This window comes from Oncorhynchus keta, chromosome 19, assembly GCF_023373465.1.
Source record: "Oncorhynchus keta strain PuntledgeMale-10-30-2019 chromosome 19, Oket_V2, whole genome shotgun sequence".
NCBI classification, from domain to species: Eukaryota; Metazoa; Chordata; class Actinopteri; order Salmoniformes; family Salmonidae; genus Oncorhynchus; species Oncorhynchus keta.
Window position 1 is genome coordinate 26,868,803 of NC_068439.1, and position 18,631 is coordinate 26,887,433.

General features: G+C 42.8%; 1 protein-coding gene across 7 annotated transcripts in view; it reads left to right on the top strand.

Moving 5' to 3' along the window:
* The first annotated feature begins 5,283 nt into the window (after nucleotides 1-5,283).
* Nucleotides 5,284-18,631, top strand: part of LOC118397660 (PHD finger protein 14) — a 116,490-nt gene continuing 103,142 nt past the window's right edge. For all 7 annotated transcript variants that reach the window (XR_008070792.1, XR_008070794.1, XR_008070793.1 and 4 more), the window contains exons 1-5: nucleotides 5,284-5,431; nucleotides 6,251-6,367; nucleotides 7,337-7,663; nucleotides 7,780-8,210; nucleotides 8,856-9,003. Coding sequence is in view for 4 of the 7 variants with exons in the window: in XM_052470111.1 (XP_052326071.1) it covers nucleotide 5,431; nucleotides 6,251-6,367; nucleotides 7,337-7,663; nucleotides 7,780-8,210; nucleotides 8,856-9,003 (1,024 nt within the window). In the remaining 3 variants the exon portion in view is untranslated. The remainder of the gene's footprint in view (nucleotides 5,432-6,250; nucleotides 6,368-7,336; nucleotides 7,664-7,779; nucleotides 8,211-8,855; nucleotides 9,004-18,631) is intronic.

The window sequence follows — 18,631 nt, forward strand, 5'->3', positions numbered from 1 at the left end:
ATTGTCACCAAAGCCCTATATACTACCCACCACTGCGACCTGTATGCTCTCGTTGGCTGGCCCTCGCTTCATACTCATCGCCAAACACACTGGCTCCAGGTCATCTACAAGTCTCTGCTAGATAAAGTCCCGCCTTATCTCAGCTCACTGGTCACCATAGCAGCACCCATCTGTAGCATGCGCTCCAGCAGGTATATCTCACTGGTCACCCCCAAATCCAATTCTTCCTTTGGCCTCCTCTCCTTCCAGTTCTCTGCTGCCAATGACTGGAACGAACTGCAAAAATCACTGATGCTGGAGACTCATTTCTCCCTCACTATCTTTAAGCACCAGCTGTCAGAGCAGCTCACAGATCACTGCACCTGTACATACCCCATCTGTACATAGCCCATCCAACTACCTCATCCCCATACTGTATTTATTTATTTATCTTGCTCCTTCACACCCCAGTATCTCTACTTGCACATTCATCTTCTGCACATCTACCATTCGTGTTTAATTGCTATATTGTAATTACTTCGCCACCATGGCCTATTTATTGCCTTCCCTCCCTTATCCTACCTCATTTGCACACACTGTATATAGACTTTTTCTTCTGTATTATTGACTGTATGTTTGTTTATTCCATGTGTAGCTGTGTTGTTGTATGTGTCGAACTGCTTTGCTGTATCTTGGCCAGGTCGCAGTTGTAAATGAGAACTTGTTCTCAACTTGCCTACCTGTTTAAATCAAGTTTAATTTTTTTTTTTAAATAACATGTATTGCATATAGCCTTAATATTCATGATGATAATTGTAATCCATATCGTATCACCATCATAATTACCTTTAACATCATTGAAAAGCACATCCCAGCATTTCCATGAAAGAGAACTTGCATTACAATAGATGGCTTCACCACAGTACAAATGTATTCCGTACCATATGTTAATATTCCCCAATGCCTCTATTCTGATATCTTCCCCTTGCTTGTTGTAAACATATATAAACTTGTAGACAAATACATAAAAAAAGATAGAGAAACAAGAAACGTGTTAAATTATAAAGCAGTTCTCGACAACAGAAAGAGAGAGTGAGAAGAGAAGAGAAAAGAGAGAAAGAGATAGTTAGAGAAGAGAATGAGATCAAGTGTGTGTGTATGTATGTATAACCGAGCATGTAATTGAATATGTAATAATAATAATAATATGCCATTTAGCAGACGCTTTTATCCAAAGCGACTTACAGTCATGTGTGCATACATTCTACGTATGGGTGGTCCCGGGAATCGAACCCACTACCCTGGCGTTACAAGCGCCATGCTCTACCAACTGAGCCACAGTGTGTTCATATCCACTTCATAGTGTTCAGATATTTTTACAATTCACATACTTTCTTTTTTTCGTAACCTGAAGTCCCTGTAGAATTTAGTACAGCCATGGTGTTATGGAGCTGTCTCAGAATAGCTGTCCATCTATGAAGAGTGTGTCCACAATGAGAAAGGCACGCTTACCCTTCTCCCTCTGTTGCCTCTGTACTGGCTACACTCTCTTACGACGTTAATTTATCTCCCTTGGAAATTGGTAATTGAGACCGAATTTGGTCCTTTTAAGCTCCCTTCTCTTTTGATCAGCTCCTTTAGTTGGTAGTGTTCAAATTTTGCGATGATTTAGTCGGGGACCCTTAGTCTTGTAGCTCCGAGCTCCAAGTCTGTGTACTCGGTGGAAAGCCACCTTGTTTACAGTCTCTATAGAACGTTTCAAGGCGGATTGCATGAATTCTCTGATCGCACCCTCTGGATTATTGGATGCGTCCTCAAAAATCCCAGAAAAAAAATGTTCATGCATGCTACGACTTTCTTGTCTAGTAGCGACTCCTTCATCACCCTGTTTTCCCTGAGTAGACAATCCATGTTGGATTTGTGGATTTTTACCTTGGCTGTGAGTGCCTTGTTCTCTCCTTGGAGTGTGAGAATTTCACTCTGACCAAACTCCCCCTCAGCCCTGCTACCTCCTCACACAACTTTTCCAGTGTTGCATGGATTCCAGCCAGAGCACTAGCCTCTAATTCAATGGTAAGTAAATCATCCGTGTCTGTAGATCAAATCAAATTCAAATCAAATGTATTTATATAGCCCTTCGTACCTCAGCTGATATCTCAAAGTGCTGTACAGAAACCCAGCCTAAAACCCCAAACAGCAAGCAATGCAGGTGTAGAAGCACGGTGGCTAGGAAAAACTCCATAGAAAGGCTAAAACCTAGGAAGAAACCTAGAGAGGAACCAGGCTATGTGGGGTGGTCAGTACTCTTCTGGCTGTGCCGGGTGGAGATTATAACAGAACATGGCCAAGATGTTCAAATGTTCATAAATGACCAGCATGGTCGAATAATAATAAGGCAGAACAGTTGAAACTGGAGCAGCAGCACGGTCAGGTGGACTGGGGACAGCAAGGAGTCATCATGTCAGGTAGTCCTGGGGCATGGTCCTAGGGCTCAGGTCCTCAGAGAGAGAGAGAAATAAAGAGAGAAGGAGAGAATTAGAGAACGCACACTTAGATTCACACAGGACACCGAATAGGACAGGAGAAGTACTCCAGATATAACAAACTGACCCTAGCCCCCCGACACATAAACTACTGCAGCAAAAATACTGGAGGCTGAGACAGGAGGGGTCAGGAGACACTGTGGCCCCATCCGAGGACACCCCCGGACAGGGCCAAACAGAGATGAATCTCTTTTTCTTTTTTTTGTCGGGTTAAAGTTATTTTGTGAGGTAGTCGGATCTTTCTATGATGAAGTATGTTGTTCCTCCATAGCATAAAGCTGTTGGTACTCGTCGATTTCCCCCTGTATACAGGTCCTGATAAGCAACCAATTAATAGAATCCGGTATGATATTAGGCCTAGTTACGGTTGGAACAGAATCCTGCAGGAGGGTAACTTTCCAGAAGACAGGTTGGCTACCTTTGCATGTTGTCATACAGCACACTAGTGTAGGCTTAAAAAAATATTCAACAATTGTTCAATAATACAGAGCCCTATATAACTAGTTCCAGTGTTCATAAAAATTACATTTCAAAAAGGTTTTAAAAAAGTAAGCAAGTTACATACTGTACAGGCTGATTTAATTAGACCACTGGGTAGCACTGACCCTCAATGTGCGTTTCTGGTCACCTGTGTGCCTATAGTCATGGGACCAGTGACCAATGACATACAGAGACAGACAAGCTATAGACTTCACAACACAATAACTGCATAAATAGGCCAAAATGGCTTCTATGATGACTCTGCTGTTTAATGACTCACAATCTTTATGTTCTGTTTCGAGGTCAAGGTATGTCTGTATTATCAATCATACTGTATTGACCTTGACTAGTTTAGTGTGAATCCTTTTCACTTCTCTCTCAGTCAACAAATACACATCTGATGTGTAAATGAAACAAAACAGAAAAGTGACAATGTTTATGTCAATGATGATGTTGACGCTGATGGCCATGGTGATATCCCAGAAGTGTTTTGATGCCAGACAATAGAGAAAAAAAACTAGGGCTTTCGAGGCAAGATACAGTGCCATTAGTCATCGGCGGTTGTAATCATCCCTTCCGCTCGCCTCCCCCATCAGTCTTCCCCTTGCATGTATCAGGATCAATCTAGGCTCATTTATTTTAATCGTCTCCTGTTTGCTAAACTGCCAAAGTCAAAGGAGGACAATAGAAACAAACGTCCATCTGCAGACATGACAAAACAACAATTCTTTGCCTGTGTTTGCTTTTCAGACAAGTTTTTCGAGAATATGTCTCAGGTTGAAATAGGACATGAATTGATCTGATGTTGTTGCTATTTGGATTTCTGACATAGAGTTAAATTATATGGGATTTAAAATGAATGTAGCTATTACAGTGTGTGTGGTTGTGATAACCTGTCAAAAATGTCATGTTTTAATAGAAATGAAAATATCCAATGTTGTTTTTTAGAATTAAACAGCTCACCACCCGCAGGCAGGAAAAACCTTTTAAATGTAATGTATATTTGATATTAATCACTCAACTCAACATGCATAACATCATTATCTTTCAATATAGACATAGGCTGTGTCTGAAATGGCACCCTGTTCCATAAGTACCGCATTACTTTTGACCAGGGCCCACAGTGCTCTGGTCAAATGTAGTGCAGTATATAGGGAATAGGGTGCCATTTAGGAAATCAGAACTAGCCTACTGGTAGTCTGTGCAATTATGTGTTAGGCCTACATCTCAAGTGATTTATCATTCAATATCCCACATCAGTTGACAGTAAGAGAGACACTCATGTGGAAAGAATGAAAGAGTGAGAGATAAGGCAATCGCCAGCTGACCCTATTGACTCTCACATCTCCCTGTGATGGAGACAGGTTGTGCAAGCACGGAAGGCCAGTAACTATGGTATCGTCAGAACTCTCAGGATCTGCTCTTTGAGTGGATTGCCAAAGGCAATTAAAGTGAATATCAAATCCAACGTAATCTGCATCTAACTCACCATCACCAGCATAGTTGTATAGGGTAAATCAAAAAAGGAAAATCAACTGGTACTTTCAGGAAGACTTTCTCAGAGGTGTTTTTCTACCTATTCACCATCAACTCGGAAAATAATAACTCAGAAGTTCTTATGAATGTAAGTTCATAAGGATAATGAAGATGAGGGGACATGAGAGTTGTAGTATTATTTTCCCACAACATTCTGCTCAACCCAGATAAAGATTTGGAGGTATTTTTGTTCTATCAGATCTGGTTTTGACCTAATCATTCCAAATCTACAAATGTAGGATATTAATTTGATCACACTGTTGCAGGAGAACTTAAACTTGTAGTATATTTGAGGTTTAAAAAGGATATGAAGTTTGTTATTTCCACTTTCACATTTCAGACTTGATTGTCCCTTACGAAAAATGTTTCAACCCCTACAAAAATGTCCATGGAATATAATCCACATAATAATGTCCTGTTGCTGCAGGATTAACTTCATGCTGTAGCAACCAGGATCAAATTAAGATCCTACATCTGTAGATGTGTCAGACAGAATTATGGCGCCAATGTAAAATGCTGACAGGACTCAGCACTTTGGCTTACCATGACATCACTGGGACTCTGAGGTGTATTTCATCCTATCAAAGAAAATACTGCCCACAAAGTTAAACATATATTTTTATAGACTATTGAGGTTCCTGGTCTTATATCCGTATCTGTGTCAAATGTGATAAAAAAAAACGATTATTTGTGCTATCTCGACATACTCCATCCTCGAGAATTTACATAAACCTTCTTCATCATCAAAGACAATTATGCGGTTACCAGGGTTACAACATCCCTTTGTGCTGAACGTCACCACTTCTTGTAGCAAACGTTGTGCGCATAACATGTTTTGAGGAGGCGTTCTTTGTGCCATTGTTCAATCAAGTAAAAACGAGAAAACGGATAAAGTGAGTGTTATTTTCAATATAATGCACATTTGACAGAAGAAAGTAGCATGCTTTTATGCAGAAAAAAAAAACATTTTCCGAAGAGAATGGAATAACATACCTACCTACGGCCCGGTCCGTTCGAGTCATTGCTAGCTAGCCTCACAGTTGACGGCTGTTTATCTTGCTAACGTAGCTATCTAGCTAGCTAATAATCAATAACGTTATCTAATTAGCTAGCTAACTACATTGTAACAGTTGTAGTTATGTTTTTGGATTATGATTATTATGTGTTCTGTAAGATCGCTTTAGCTAGCTAGTAGCTAACAGGCTAGCTAGATAATTTGCCAGTTAGTTAGCTAGCTATCGAGCTTGCCAGCATGATCTCCCTAATAATTGAATAGAGAAAGCTAGCGAGCTAGATCCCTGCATGACCAGCTAGCTGTGTTTTACATGCACTGCATAACAATATGCACTCTTGTCTCAACAAAGTTACCACAGACAGATGTGCGTTGCTATGATTACCAACACCACAATACCGGTGCTTGCATATGCTATATTGTCTGATCCCCAGACCATGGCAAATACTGTAATATGTATTTTGATCATTCCAAAATAACAACAACGCAAGGCAGCTGAACATTTGCAGCAGAATAAAATGATTTATTTATTTTTGATTGTTTTGAGATATTTGTAATCATGATATGAATTTGTTTGCAAAGTTCAGTACATTAAGTGACGACCCAGGCCATGCTTTGAATTATAATGGTGGGGGTGCTTTTCTTCCATGGCACTGAATCCCCTCTCCTCTCCACTCTTCTCCTCCTCCTCTCTCCCCAGTGGACCGTGGGTCAAAGCGCAGGCAGGTGAAGCCTCTGGCTACCTCTCTGCTGGACGCTTTAGATTATGACAGCTCAGATGACAGCGATTTCAAAGTGGGAGACGCAGATGCCTCAGGTAACCAACTGCAGTGAGGGTCCTCTTCCATCCACTCCCCTTGTAATTTGCACATTTTCTTCCACCACATATGCAGTTATTTCCTGTTATGTTGCGATTCACATCATCTGTCAGCTCAGATAGAACTGGAGAGGAGAAAGGCCTAATTCCGAGTTCCACCTAAGCAAGTCAGTTGTTTCTATTGTAGACTAAGCTACTCATAGTCATGAATGCTCTATTTAGCTGTGGCTTGAATAGCTTTGAATGACACTTCAATGTGCAGCTGTGATATTTTCTCCATCAAGATTCTCTGTCCGGTGTGTCTGTCAGTGTCTGTCAGTGCTCACCCCACTGTGAGGTGCAGGCGTCCTGAAGTATAGATGAAGACCTCATCACCCTGCTTGTCTGTGTATGGTAGCAACCTTGTAGAGCAGTGTGTTTCTCACTGACTCCCTGCATGATCTAGAGACAGGCTGTGGCCACTGAGGCGATCTCGACCTGCCACTGTCTGCCTGGGCTGGATTTATCGCTCTGGTCGGCCCTGAGGTCTCTATCCATCCTATCTGAAACACACACACACTGTGGCCAACAGCTGATAATGAGATTCTACAGTACTGTGAATTGTTTTATTTAACCTTTATTTAACTAGGCAAGTCAGTTGAGAACAAATTCTTATTTACATTTTACAATGACTGTGAACCCCCTGGGCTCTGTGGTTTTGATCACTCGACCTGTCATCTGAGGCCTTGAAATCCAACAGCTCTTGTTAATCTGATTGTTGATCTGCATTGCAGATTAGAGAGCTCAATTCAACTTCGCTGTTATCGCTTATCAACATGATTTGATCATAACAGTCCTTCAGGTCATGTTTATCTTTAAGTGTCTCAATACAAGAAAATAACATCAAAAGAGAGAGATTATGACAGCAGACATTCTTTGATTCATACTCCATGTTGATAATGCCTTCTGTCCTCCTCTCCCCTGCTCTAGGGTCAGAGGGTAGTGCCATTGGGAGTGATGAGGAGGAGGAGGGGTCCAAGGAGGAGAGCGCTGCTGAGGACTCTGACAATGACAGCGGCTCGGACAACATCGGCTCTGCAACGGACGGCATCGATGAAGAACAGACCAAGGAGCTGACCGGTGACGACACCCCCACTGAGGAAGAGGAGAAGACCAAGGAACAGCAGCTGTCCTATGACACTGGCACCACCACCACTAAAGACCCTGCTCCATCAGGGGTGCCCAGGGGCCGACGGAGGAGAGAGGAGAAGGCCTCGGACACAGAGGCTGGGAGTGGAGGAAGCGGGAGTGGCACAGGTAGGCTGTTTTAAAATGTTTGTTTTATATTCATGTTTTAAAATGTTTGTTTTATATTCATGTTTTGAAATGTTTTTGTAAACATGACCAATAAAACCCCTTGAACTTTGATCCAGGTAGTGGTAATGCGCAGGACGGAGGCTCAACAACGGCCGCCACACAGGAGCCCAAGAAGTGGAACCTGCGTCGGAACCGACCCATGCTGGACTTCACCACCATGGACGAGCTCAACGAGATGGACGACTACGACAGCGAAGACGACAATGACTGGAGGCCCGCCTCAGGCAAGAAGAAGGGCAAGACGGCGGCTGCCCAGAAAGGAGGGAGCGAGGGAGAGGAGGACGAGGAGGATCACGACGGAGGGAGTGGTAGTGATGATGACGACGACAACGAGGATGACGATGGTGGTGATGAAGATGAGAATGAAGACGGGAGCAGTAGCGACAGTGATAAAGAGGTGAAGAAACCCAATAGGAAAGTGAAGAGCAGAAGTGTGTTTGACGAGGAGCTGACCAACGACAGCATGTCACAGGGAAAGAGCAATGAGGTAAATACAACGTCATGTCCTTGTCCTCAGTATCACAGTTTGTTGTTAGCAAACTGCCTCAGGCCCTCAGCATTTAGGCATATCATGTAGTCGTGAAAGTTGTTAGATAAGTTTGCATAACTCTCTAAATCCTTCATTGGATCAGGTGTGTTAGCCAGCCCAGCACTATGTTGCTTTGTGCCACAGAGTTATATAATCCAATGAGGAGATTGGATGGTATCAGAGTGAGAGAACCACAGAGACTGCTAGAGAGCTACAGCTCTGTGTTAAGCTAATCGACTTAGCTTGGAGTCCATCAGTGTGAATGAGATTTAGCCTACTACTATCTATCAGTAATGATCTGTGGCCAGAGGAGAGGGGGGATTGTGAGAGGTTTTAGACTTACAACTTGGATGAACTTTGTTTGCAGAGGTCGGGAACTTTATTTTTGGGGTCCGGTGCATACAAGCATATTAGATTCACACGTAACCGTGTGTTACATTCAAACACGGAGATAAAAATATATATATATATGTTTTTTTAGATAAATTTAACCTAGTTAAAAATAGAACGTGTACAACAGCTCAACAGAATGTAGTGTATACGGGTGCATTTATAATAGTTTTACTGAAACTTTACTGTGTCTCCCACTTCCTGTCTACCCAGGATGCCTTGCTGGAGCGTGCCCAGACGTGGAGGGCGGCGGCCCAGAGGATGGAACACATCCTGATCTGCTGTGTGTGTCTGGGAGACAACAGCGAGGACGCTGACGAGATCATCCAGTGTGATAACTGTGGCGTGACCGTACATGAAGGTTAGCAGCTCCAGAGAGATAGGTTACTGTATATAACAGTCCCACCAGGCAAAAATACTTTGAACCAGGGTTGTTTCAACATCATCTGTTGTATCTGTTCAACATACTGACGTTGGCATCAATTTAACTTTTGGTTGAAAGTGCAAAAAGTGGTCAAAGTACACTAATTTCAACCACAAATCAACAGCAGGATTTCAAGGGTTGGTTTATTTCAAGTACAATTCATGTTTGTGGACACAACTAAATAGTAACCAAAATCAGGACTACATTGGTAGCTGTTCAGGTTTGGGTCAGAAGAAAACCATTTTCTGTCAAGGCAGAGATTTAAAGATGAGGCAGTGTTTGTGTGCCAGGCTGGGGTTATAGAATGTTTGGTTGCAAGTTCCATATACCCACAACCAGAAGCAAACACAAAATAATCACCCCTTCACCGTCCACCGTCCACCCAACAGCTAAACATAAGCAGGGAAACCAGCAAACCAGAAGTCCGTTCTCCCCATACAGTCCTGGACTGGGGAACTAACAGACTAACCCTCTTCTTCTTCATCTAGCATTATTAGCTCATTGTGTCTCCCTCTGACTGGTTGGAGACAAAATCAATGGCTCCTTAAATCGTCTGTTAGATGTGGCCTTCTCCTCTGGACAGGCGTGGTAACGCTGCCCATGCACACAACTGATCAATGTGACCGCTATAATTTTCAATTACGACCACTTTATTTATTTATTTACAGATGTTTTACTGATTTTTAAAGCCCCTAGAAACAGAATGTACACACACATGTAGGCACGTACGCACACGCCATGGCCATTGGCAGCACTAAATCAAAGGGTAACCTTGAGAGTCAGAGTCTTTCAAGTGCAGTGTTGCAAGTCAGTCCTTCGAGCAACACTCACACAGATGCTCTTAGGGAGAGAGTACGCACACACCCCACTCAAAAATCACGGGAGAGGAGCACAGGCCTAATCACCAATGGTGTATGAGCAGAAGTACTGTAGGACACTAGGAACTGGTTCTATGTTTATCTCCTTCCCTCTCTATCTCCACACACACACACACACACACATCTCCCTCCCTGTGTTAATATTGTGTTCCTCTGAGACGTGTCTAATCTCCATGAGAAGAGGCAAAGCAGAACAGAGGGGACCATGCTGAGTCAGGGATGGGAGAGATCAGTGCAGAACAGAGTTTACCATGCTGAGTGGTGTGGGGTCAGGGATTGGAGAGACCAGAGCAGAACAGAGTTGACCATGCTGAGTGGTGTGGGGTCAGGGATTGGAGAGACTAGAGCAGAACAGAGGTGACCATGCTGAGTAGTGTGGGGTCAGGGATTGGAGAGACCAGAGCAGAACAGAGTTGACCATGCTGAGTGGTGTGGAGTTAGGGGTTGGAGAGACCAGAACAGAACAGATTTGACCATGCTGAGTGGTGTGGGGTCAGGGATTGGAGAGACCAGAGCAGAACAGAGTTGGCCATGCTGAGTGGTGTGGGGTCAGGGATTGGAGAGACCAGAGCAGAACAGAGTTGACCATGCTGAGTGGTGTGGAGTTAGGGGTTGGAGAGACCAGAACAGAACAGAGTTGACCATGCTGATTGGTGTGGGGTCAGGGATTGGAGAGACCAGAGCAGAACAGAGTTGACCATGCTGAGTGGTGTGGGGTCAGGGATTGGAGAGACCAGAACAGAACAGATTTGACCATGCTGAGTGGTGTGGGGTCAGGGATTGGAGAGACCAGAGCAGAACAGAGTTGACCATGCTGAGTGGTGTGGAGTTAGAGATTGGAGAGACCAGAGCAGAACAGAGGTGACCATGCTGATTGGTGTGGGGTCAGGGATTGGAGAGACCAGAGCAGAACAGAGTTGACCATGCTGAGTGGTGTGGAGTTAGGGGTTGGAGAGACCAGAGCAGAACAGAGGTGACCATGCTGAGTAGTGTGGGGTCAGGGATTGGAGAGACTAGAGCAGAACAGAGGTGACCATGCTGAGTGGTGTGGGGTCAGGGATTGGAGAGACCAGAGCAGAACAGAGTTGACCATGCTGAGTGGTGTGGGGTCAGGGATTGGAGAGACCAGAGCAGCACAGAGTTTGCCATGCTGAGTGGTGTGGAGTCAGGGATTAGAGAGACCAGAGCAGCACAGAGTTGACCATGCTGAGTGGTGTGGAGTTAGGGATTGGAGAGACCAGAGCAGCACAGAGTTGGCCATGCTGAGTGGTGTGGAGTTAGGGATTGGAGAGACCAGAGCAGCACAGAGTTGGCCATGCTGAGTGGTGTGGGGTCAGGGATTGGAGAGACCAGAGCAGCACAGAGTTGGCCATGCTGAGTGGTGTGGAGTTAGAGATTGGAGAGACCAGAGCAGCACAGAGTTGGCCATGCTGAGTGGTGTGGAGTTAGGGATTGGAGAGACCAGAGCAGCACAGAGTTGGCCATGCTGAGTGGTGTGGAGTTAGGGATTGGAGAGACCAGAGCAGCACAGAGTTGGCCATGCTGAGTGGTGTGGAGTTAGGGATTGGAGAGACCAGAGCAGCACAGAGTTGGCCATGCTGAGTGGTGTGGAGTCAGGGATTGGAGAGACCAGAGCAGAACAGCCAGAAGGAGCACTTTGAGGCCAGTTCTTTGGTTGTGTTGTTTTACCAGGTGGAATAAGGGATTTTTCTCTGGTCTTGTAAAATGTTTCTGGTCATTTACTGTACCTGCTACTTCATAGGTTTAAAATAAACCAACTAGTTTAGATTTTGATGAAGTTGCGTTGTTGATATCAAGGATCAACAGCTGGAGTATTAATCTTTGTGCCTATTATCTGTACCTTAGTAATTTATTAAGGTGCCTGATCAAACAATGCATATTCCTGTTCTACTTTAGTACAGGACCACAGAACAAGAACAAATGATTTTGCTTGTAGTAACATACAGCATCCAATGATTTTTGTCCTCCCTATATATATTCTGTCCATGTATTCCTAATGTCTTGCTCAATTACAGTTGGGAAAGAATTTACCATTTACCAACCAGACTTTCTCCGGCTATTACAAAATCAATTGAATCGGGAATGGCCTTGTATTACAATCTTTCATTTTCTTTCTGTTGCAACGAAAAAAGCGAGAGGATGCACATTTTGCAAGGAGGGGGGGACTACACAAATGCAAGAGCGGAAGGAGAGAGATGTGGAGAGTGAACGAGTGGAGGGGGATGGAAAGGGGGAGTGGGAGGACTGTAGAAAATGCACAATAAGACATGCTTACAAGTTTGAGGACTGTAGAAGAGTAAGATAGCAACAAGGAGGAACTCTCTCTTTCTCCTTCATTTGCCTCTGCATGGCATTTTCCCCTCCCGTGGTGGAGAGGGGCAGGCAGGTAGGAGTGTCGTGGACGCCCCCGACTGAACAGACATCTGTTCCATACTGAACACTGCCCCTCTCTCGCCAGCCACTTCTTAGACACACACACACAAGGCCCTCCTTCGCCGACCGCCTCCCACCCTTGGGTGCCAGCTGCGCCATGGTGCCAGGCACCCTGAGGGAGAGGGGGGTTGATTGGTTCAGGAGAGGGTTGGCCCCAAACAGCTGCCTCCATGTCACAACTGCTCACCTGCAGCCATGCGCAGCAGCTTGGAAAGGTGACACCCCACACACACACACACACACCGACACACACACATGCGTACCTACCCACGCAGCAATGCAGAACCTGTCATATGCATGGGACGGTGCTGGCATGAAATTGAAAACAGATTCTGTGCCTAGTGCCCCTCCCACAATTTGGAGAAGAGGAAAGTGAACTGGTGTTTCAACTGTAGTGGGAGGAGAAGTGGATGCTAAAGCAATGCAAGGTTGCTGCTGCTGTCACTAACGTATAACTGTGACCTGACCTTGTTCAGTTGTTCCTCTTGAGATTCTATGGGATTGTTCTGTTAGCCTTTTTGGCTCCAACTAGCTCACATATAGCTCAGGGTTTTGGGGTCAAAAGGTGATGGATTGTCCTCCATCCTCCTTTCTCTGGGCTGTAGAGGAACAGTGCTCTTAAAAAAACAGGAGCGTGAGGGTGAAGCGGGAGAACAAGGGATGGTAACAGGAAAGACAGAAAGTGGGAGAACAAGAGAGGGATCGTAAGGAAGAGATGAGCTGTCATTATATGCAGCTTGTGTGAGTCATCCGACCACTTCCTCTCATCTCTCTGCTTGACTCCAGAACTTTTTGTTCTCCTCGTTGTTGCGCTGCACATTCCCTCGTTCAGAGACTCTCCTTCTCAGACCAGAGGAAAGGAGTGATGGATGAAAAATGAAAGGAGAAGATGATGTAGGATGTCCAGTGTAGCGAGGGGAAGAGATCAAAAGCCCCGGTGAACACTGAGCAGAGGCCCAGAGAGCCAGTTGTCCGTACAGACAGCCTGTTTCTATCACAGCCATGTACTATACAGACTAGCTGCTTTTGATTAGCATGGGCTAGTGTGTGTGTGTGTTGTGAGTGATGACAGACATCATTAACTGCACCACTGTCTCTCTCAATCTGCTTTATGTCTTCTGGACTGAAGCCTAAATGCTAATTCTAGCTTTTCAGTAGCGAAGACAGTCACTTGTTTGTTGTTTTTATGTCCCTTTGCAATTTCTTTTCTTTTTCGTCTTGCAGTTTTACAATTTCAGCAGTGTAATGGTATCCGGTGTCATTTTAAAGCAGCACGGCTGTTAAAATGCTCTCCCCTAATAAAGAACATTACATTGTCATTAATAGGCCCAGGTTACGTCCCAAATGGCACCCTATTCCCTTCACATGGCTCTGGTCAAAAGTAGTGTACTAATAAGGAATAGGGTGCCATTTGGGACGCGTACTCATTCTACCACCAATTAAATCCCTGTGCTATTGATTTCACTCCCTAACGAGTTCTGGACCGTAAAGTTAATTATTTTCTCAAATGTGCTTAATTCATTTAGGCTCCGCTGTTTGGGCTTATTTGTTTAAATGCATATTCAGTAGAATAAAAACATGTTTGGGAGGGATGTTTTTTGTTGTCGCTGCAATGGACATCACATTTAGCAGTTCAAACTAATTAAAAAAGTATGAGATTTTTTTTCTTCTCTCGTTTAAACAAACTTTTATTGTGTTTTACATCCTTGGGCTAAACACTGGTGAGTGGAATGTACAAAGCACAGACCTAGAAATCACAGCTATATTTTTTAAGAGTTCCTACTAGGGCTGTTGCGGTGAACCGTATTACCGCCACACCGGCGGTCATGAGTCATGAAGGAAGTCAAATTCCACGTGACCGTTTAGTCATGGTAATTAGGTCTCTTCAAGGTCTGATAATGCTGCTGGTCATTAGTAGCCTATCAAACTTGCTAACTGCCTGGTACTCAGCACTCTATTGTCCCTCTAATCACTCTGACATCAAATGCAAATGTGTCAAATCTAATCAAACACTCTAGCTGGCTGGCATGAAAATGAACCACTGGAAAAGCGTCCCCAATTGGTTATTTAAGTGCAGAGATGACATGAATTTTCTCCCGCTGCCCCTGTTTCGGTACAGGTGCATGATAATGGTCCATTCTAAAGCAAGATTTCACACATTCAGTACCAGTCAAAAGTTTAGACACACCTACTCATTCAAGGGTTTTTCTTTATTTTGACTATTTTCTACATTGTAGAATAATAGTGAAGACATCAAAACTATGAAATAACACATATGGAATCATGTAGTAACCAAAAAAGTGTTAAACAAATCAAAATATATTTTAAATTTGAGATTCTTCAAATTAGCCACCCTTTGCCTTGATAACAGCTTTGCACACTCTTGGTATTCTCTCAACCAGCTTCATGATGTAGTCACCTGGAATGCATTAGAATTAGCAGGTGTGCTTTGCTAACCTCGCTAGGGTACGTGGGATGGTAGTGTCCCACCTGACCAACATCCAGTGAAATTGCAGAGCGCCAAATTCAAAAACAGAAATACTGATTTATAAAAATTCTGAAAACATACAAGTGTTATACATGGGTTTAAAAATAAACTTTTTGTTAATCCAACCACGGTGTCGGATTTCACAAGGCTTTACGGCGAAAGCATACCATGCGATTATCAGAGAACAGCGCCCAGCAGACAAATCATTACAAACAGTAACCAGCCGAGTAGAAGAGTTACACAAGTCAGAAATAGAGATAAAATTAATCACTTACCTTTGATGATCTTCATATGGTTGCACTCAGAAGACATTCATTTACTCAATACATGTTTGTTTAGTTCGATAAAGTCTCTCTCTATATCCAAAAACCTCAGTTTTGTTTGCATTTTCTTCAGTAATCCACAGGTTCAGCGTAGTCACAACAGGCAGACAAAAAAATCATAGAAACATGCCAAACGATGTTTATATTCAATCCTCAGGTTGTTTTTAGCCTAAATAATCAATAATATTTCAACCGTCATCAATATAAAAGGTAAACAAGAAAGGTGCACTCTCGGGATTGTGCATGAAAAAGCTCTGGGACACTGTAGGGCCCACTCATTCAGACTGGTCTTACTCTCTCATTTTTTTAGAATACAAGCCTGAAAGAATTTCTAAAGACTGTTGACATCTAGTGGAAGGCATATGAAGTGTAATTTGAGTCCTAAATCAATGCATACTGTAATGGCATTGAATAGAAAACAAAAAAAAAAAATTAAAATCATACTTTCTGGATGGATTTTTCATGTTTTCGCCTTCCAAATCAGTTCTGTTATACTCAGACATTATTTTAACAGTTTTGGAAACTTTAGAGTGTTTTCTATCCAAATCTACCAATTATATACATATCCTAGCTTCTGGGCCTGAGTAGAAGGCAGTTTACTTTGGGGACGCTTTTCATCCGGAGGTGAAAATAGTGCCCCCTACCCTAGAGAAGTTAAAAGTTAAGTTGTGGATTTCTTTTTTCCCTTATTAATGTGTTTGAGCCAATCAGTTGTGTTGTGACAAGGTGGTATACAGAAGATAGCCCTATTTGGTAAAAGACCAACCCAAAGAGAAATGACAGTCCATTACTTTGACTGACCTTCATGTCATAATCTGGAAAATGTCCAAAGCTTTGGAAGGAGAAGGGCACAACGGCCGCTGGCCGTAAACGGCATGGACAGCATTTTAAGGGTGCGTTACGGCCACACAAAGGGGAATGCCGGCGTGACATTCTAAGCATTATCAAATAATTGTCAAATTGTGAATGAGTGACTGTGTACAGCATGGGCAAAAAAACAAAGCAGAGCTGTTGCCTTTTCAAGTAACTTTTTTCAAATCATCATTTGAGTCGTATCATGCAGTCTTACAATGTATTAAAAATCAAACATATAGCCCAGCGTTTGTAGAACAACTAAAGTTCCATTAATAACTCTAAATTGAGCATATAGGAGTACCTATTTCTTTGTTATCCTCTCAACACAAAATAGCCGCATGTGCTCACTCCCTCAAATCGCTTGGAGAAAATATCCTTTCTATTTTATTCAGCTTTGTTCAATTGTATTCTTCATACTATAAAATAATACCATGGAATTCTAAGCAAATCTTGTCTGCTAATTGAACTAGTGTAGCACACAGCCATTTGGCATAGCCAGATTAGAACCTAAGGACAACTCGGAGTATGCTGATATTTTCTTCTGAAATAGACTGCTTTTGCTTCATATCATGTTTCTTCTGACCTGTCTAAAATAAGTAATGGATTTATTGTGAAGGTATAGGCTATAATACATGGATTTATTGTGAAGGTATAGGCTATAATACATGGATTTATTGTGAAGGTATAGGCTATAATACATGGATTTATTGTGAAGGTATAGGCTATAATACATGGATTTATTGTGAAGGTATAGGCTATAATACATGGATTTATTGTGAAGGTATAGGCTATAATACATGGATTTATTGTGAAGGTATAGGCTATAATACATGGATTTATTGTGAAGGTATAGGCTATAATACATGGATTTATTACACTTTTAAAATGTAGATGTTCCAAAGGTCCGCATCAATGTTTTGTAGGCTGCGTGGAAGCCAGAAGACGCTGAATGTGTTTAACTGTCAATTACCGTGACACCGACAGTTGTTTGCTTGCCAATGACCGGCTGCCTTAATGTTGTGACCACCACAGCCCTAGTCCTTACAATGACCAATTGTGACTGTAACTGGTGTGTGTCGTACTGTAGTAACTGCAGAAAGACAGTTGACTGAGGCCCCAGTAGATGATGAATGTCCCTTCTCTCTCTCTCTGACACTCTGGCAGTGTCCTGGGGCCTTTGTACTGTAATCCGCTACAGATATCGTATAGGCACAAATCCTACACTGTTTCCCTCTATCCTCCTTCACTGTAAGTATGCTTCACAGTGTATGACTTTGTCTGAAATGGCACCTCATTCCTTATATTGAGCATTATGTTCAACCGGTTGTCCCTTTCATATGACATAGTTTAGTCCGTTGCATAACTGTAGAGTCTAGCCTTTGTACTGTTTGAAGTGTAGGTTTAGTAGCCTATGCATAGTCATTTGTCAATACCTGCTCTTGTCGTTCCTCTGTCACGCAGTCCTTTTAGTAGTTCCATTTGAAGACAGCCTTGGTAAGGCGATAGCAGTTTTAGATGAGGTTCATAAAGTGCTTCGTGCTTAGCAGACATATGGCCTCCATATTGTCCTGTTCTACACCAGGGTAATTAAGGGCCTTGCTCAGCTCAAGGTTAAAAACCGTGTTTTCCCTCATGCTGTTTCAACTAACTGCAGAAACAATAATGCCACAAGGGCAGCCCCCGAAGCCCCTGAAATGCATTTAAAGGCCCACGCCTTAATAAAAAAAAGAACCCAACAACAGCCCCGCCACTTGATTATCTATGATGATGCTGGAGAATATTTTTCTAATCACTCTCAAATGCATCTAACCACTCTCAAATGCATCTAACCACTTTCAAATGCATCGTAAATGTCTTCAGTGTCTTCAAATGAATTCAATCCTAGAGGAGGAGAAGTACAGGTGAATGAATGAATGAATGGGACCCCAGCACCCACAGAGGAAAGCAAGGCATTGTGAAGCTGCTTATTGACAGTTAGTTTTCATCCATTATCAGGCCTTTGTCAGATGAGAACATTGAATTATACTTATTATTTAATTTCCCCTCTCCTTCTCTGTCTGTCTTCCTTTCAAAACAGGTTTAGCAAATCTAATTGAAATGCAAAATGAAAACGCTATCAATCCGTAGTAGCCGTGTGGTTTTTCTCCCCCTTATAACGAGTAACTGATTTACTCTATGGTTTACTGGCCACGGGAATGCTTGCATTGTTTTTTAAAAGGAGCAGAATAAAGTCATGTTTTGAGAGATCACTCTCCATCTTATTATGGAATTTGAATTCAGTGCGGCTGATTTTAAAGGAAGATCTGAAAACCATCCTTCTGAAAACACTCACACACACACATCTGTCATAAAAACCATCAATTACATAATGTGTAATTGGTGTTATTCAGTGAGATCAGAGTTGTGTGTGTTGTCTCTGAAGCCCCATTTTGCACACCGGCTCTGCTTATATGAGTGTTTTTGAATAGGTCCACTTAATCTTGGAATGGAAAGTGTTACCATTCATGAACAAATTGAATTGAACTAATCTAAGAGCATCCATCTTGAACATGCTGGTTTTTTATTTT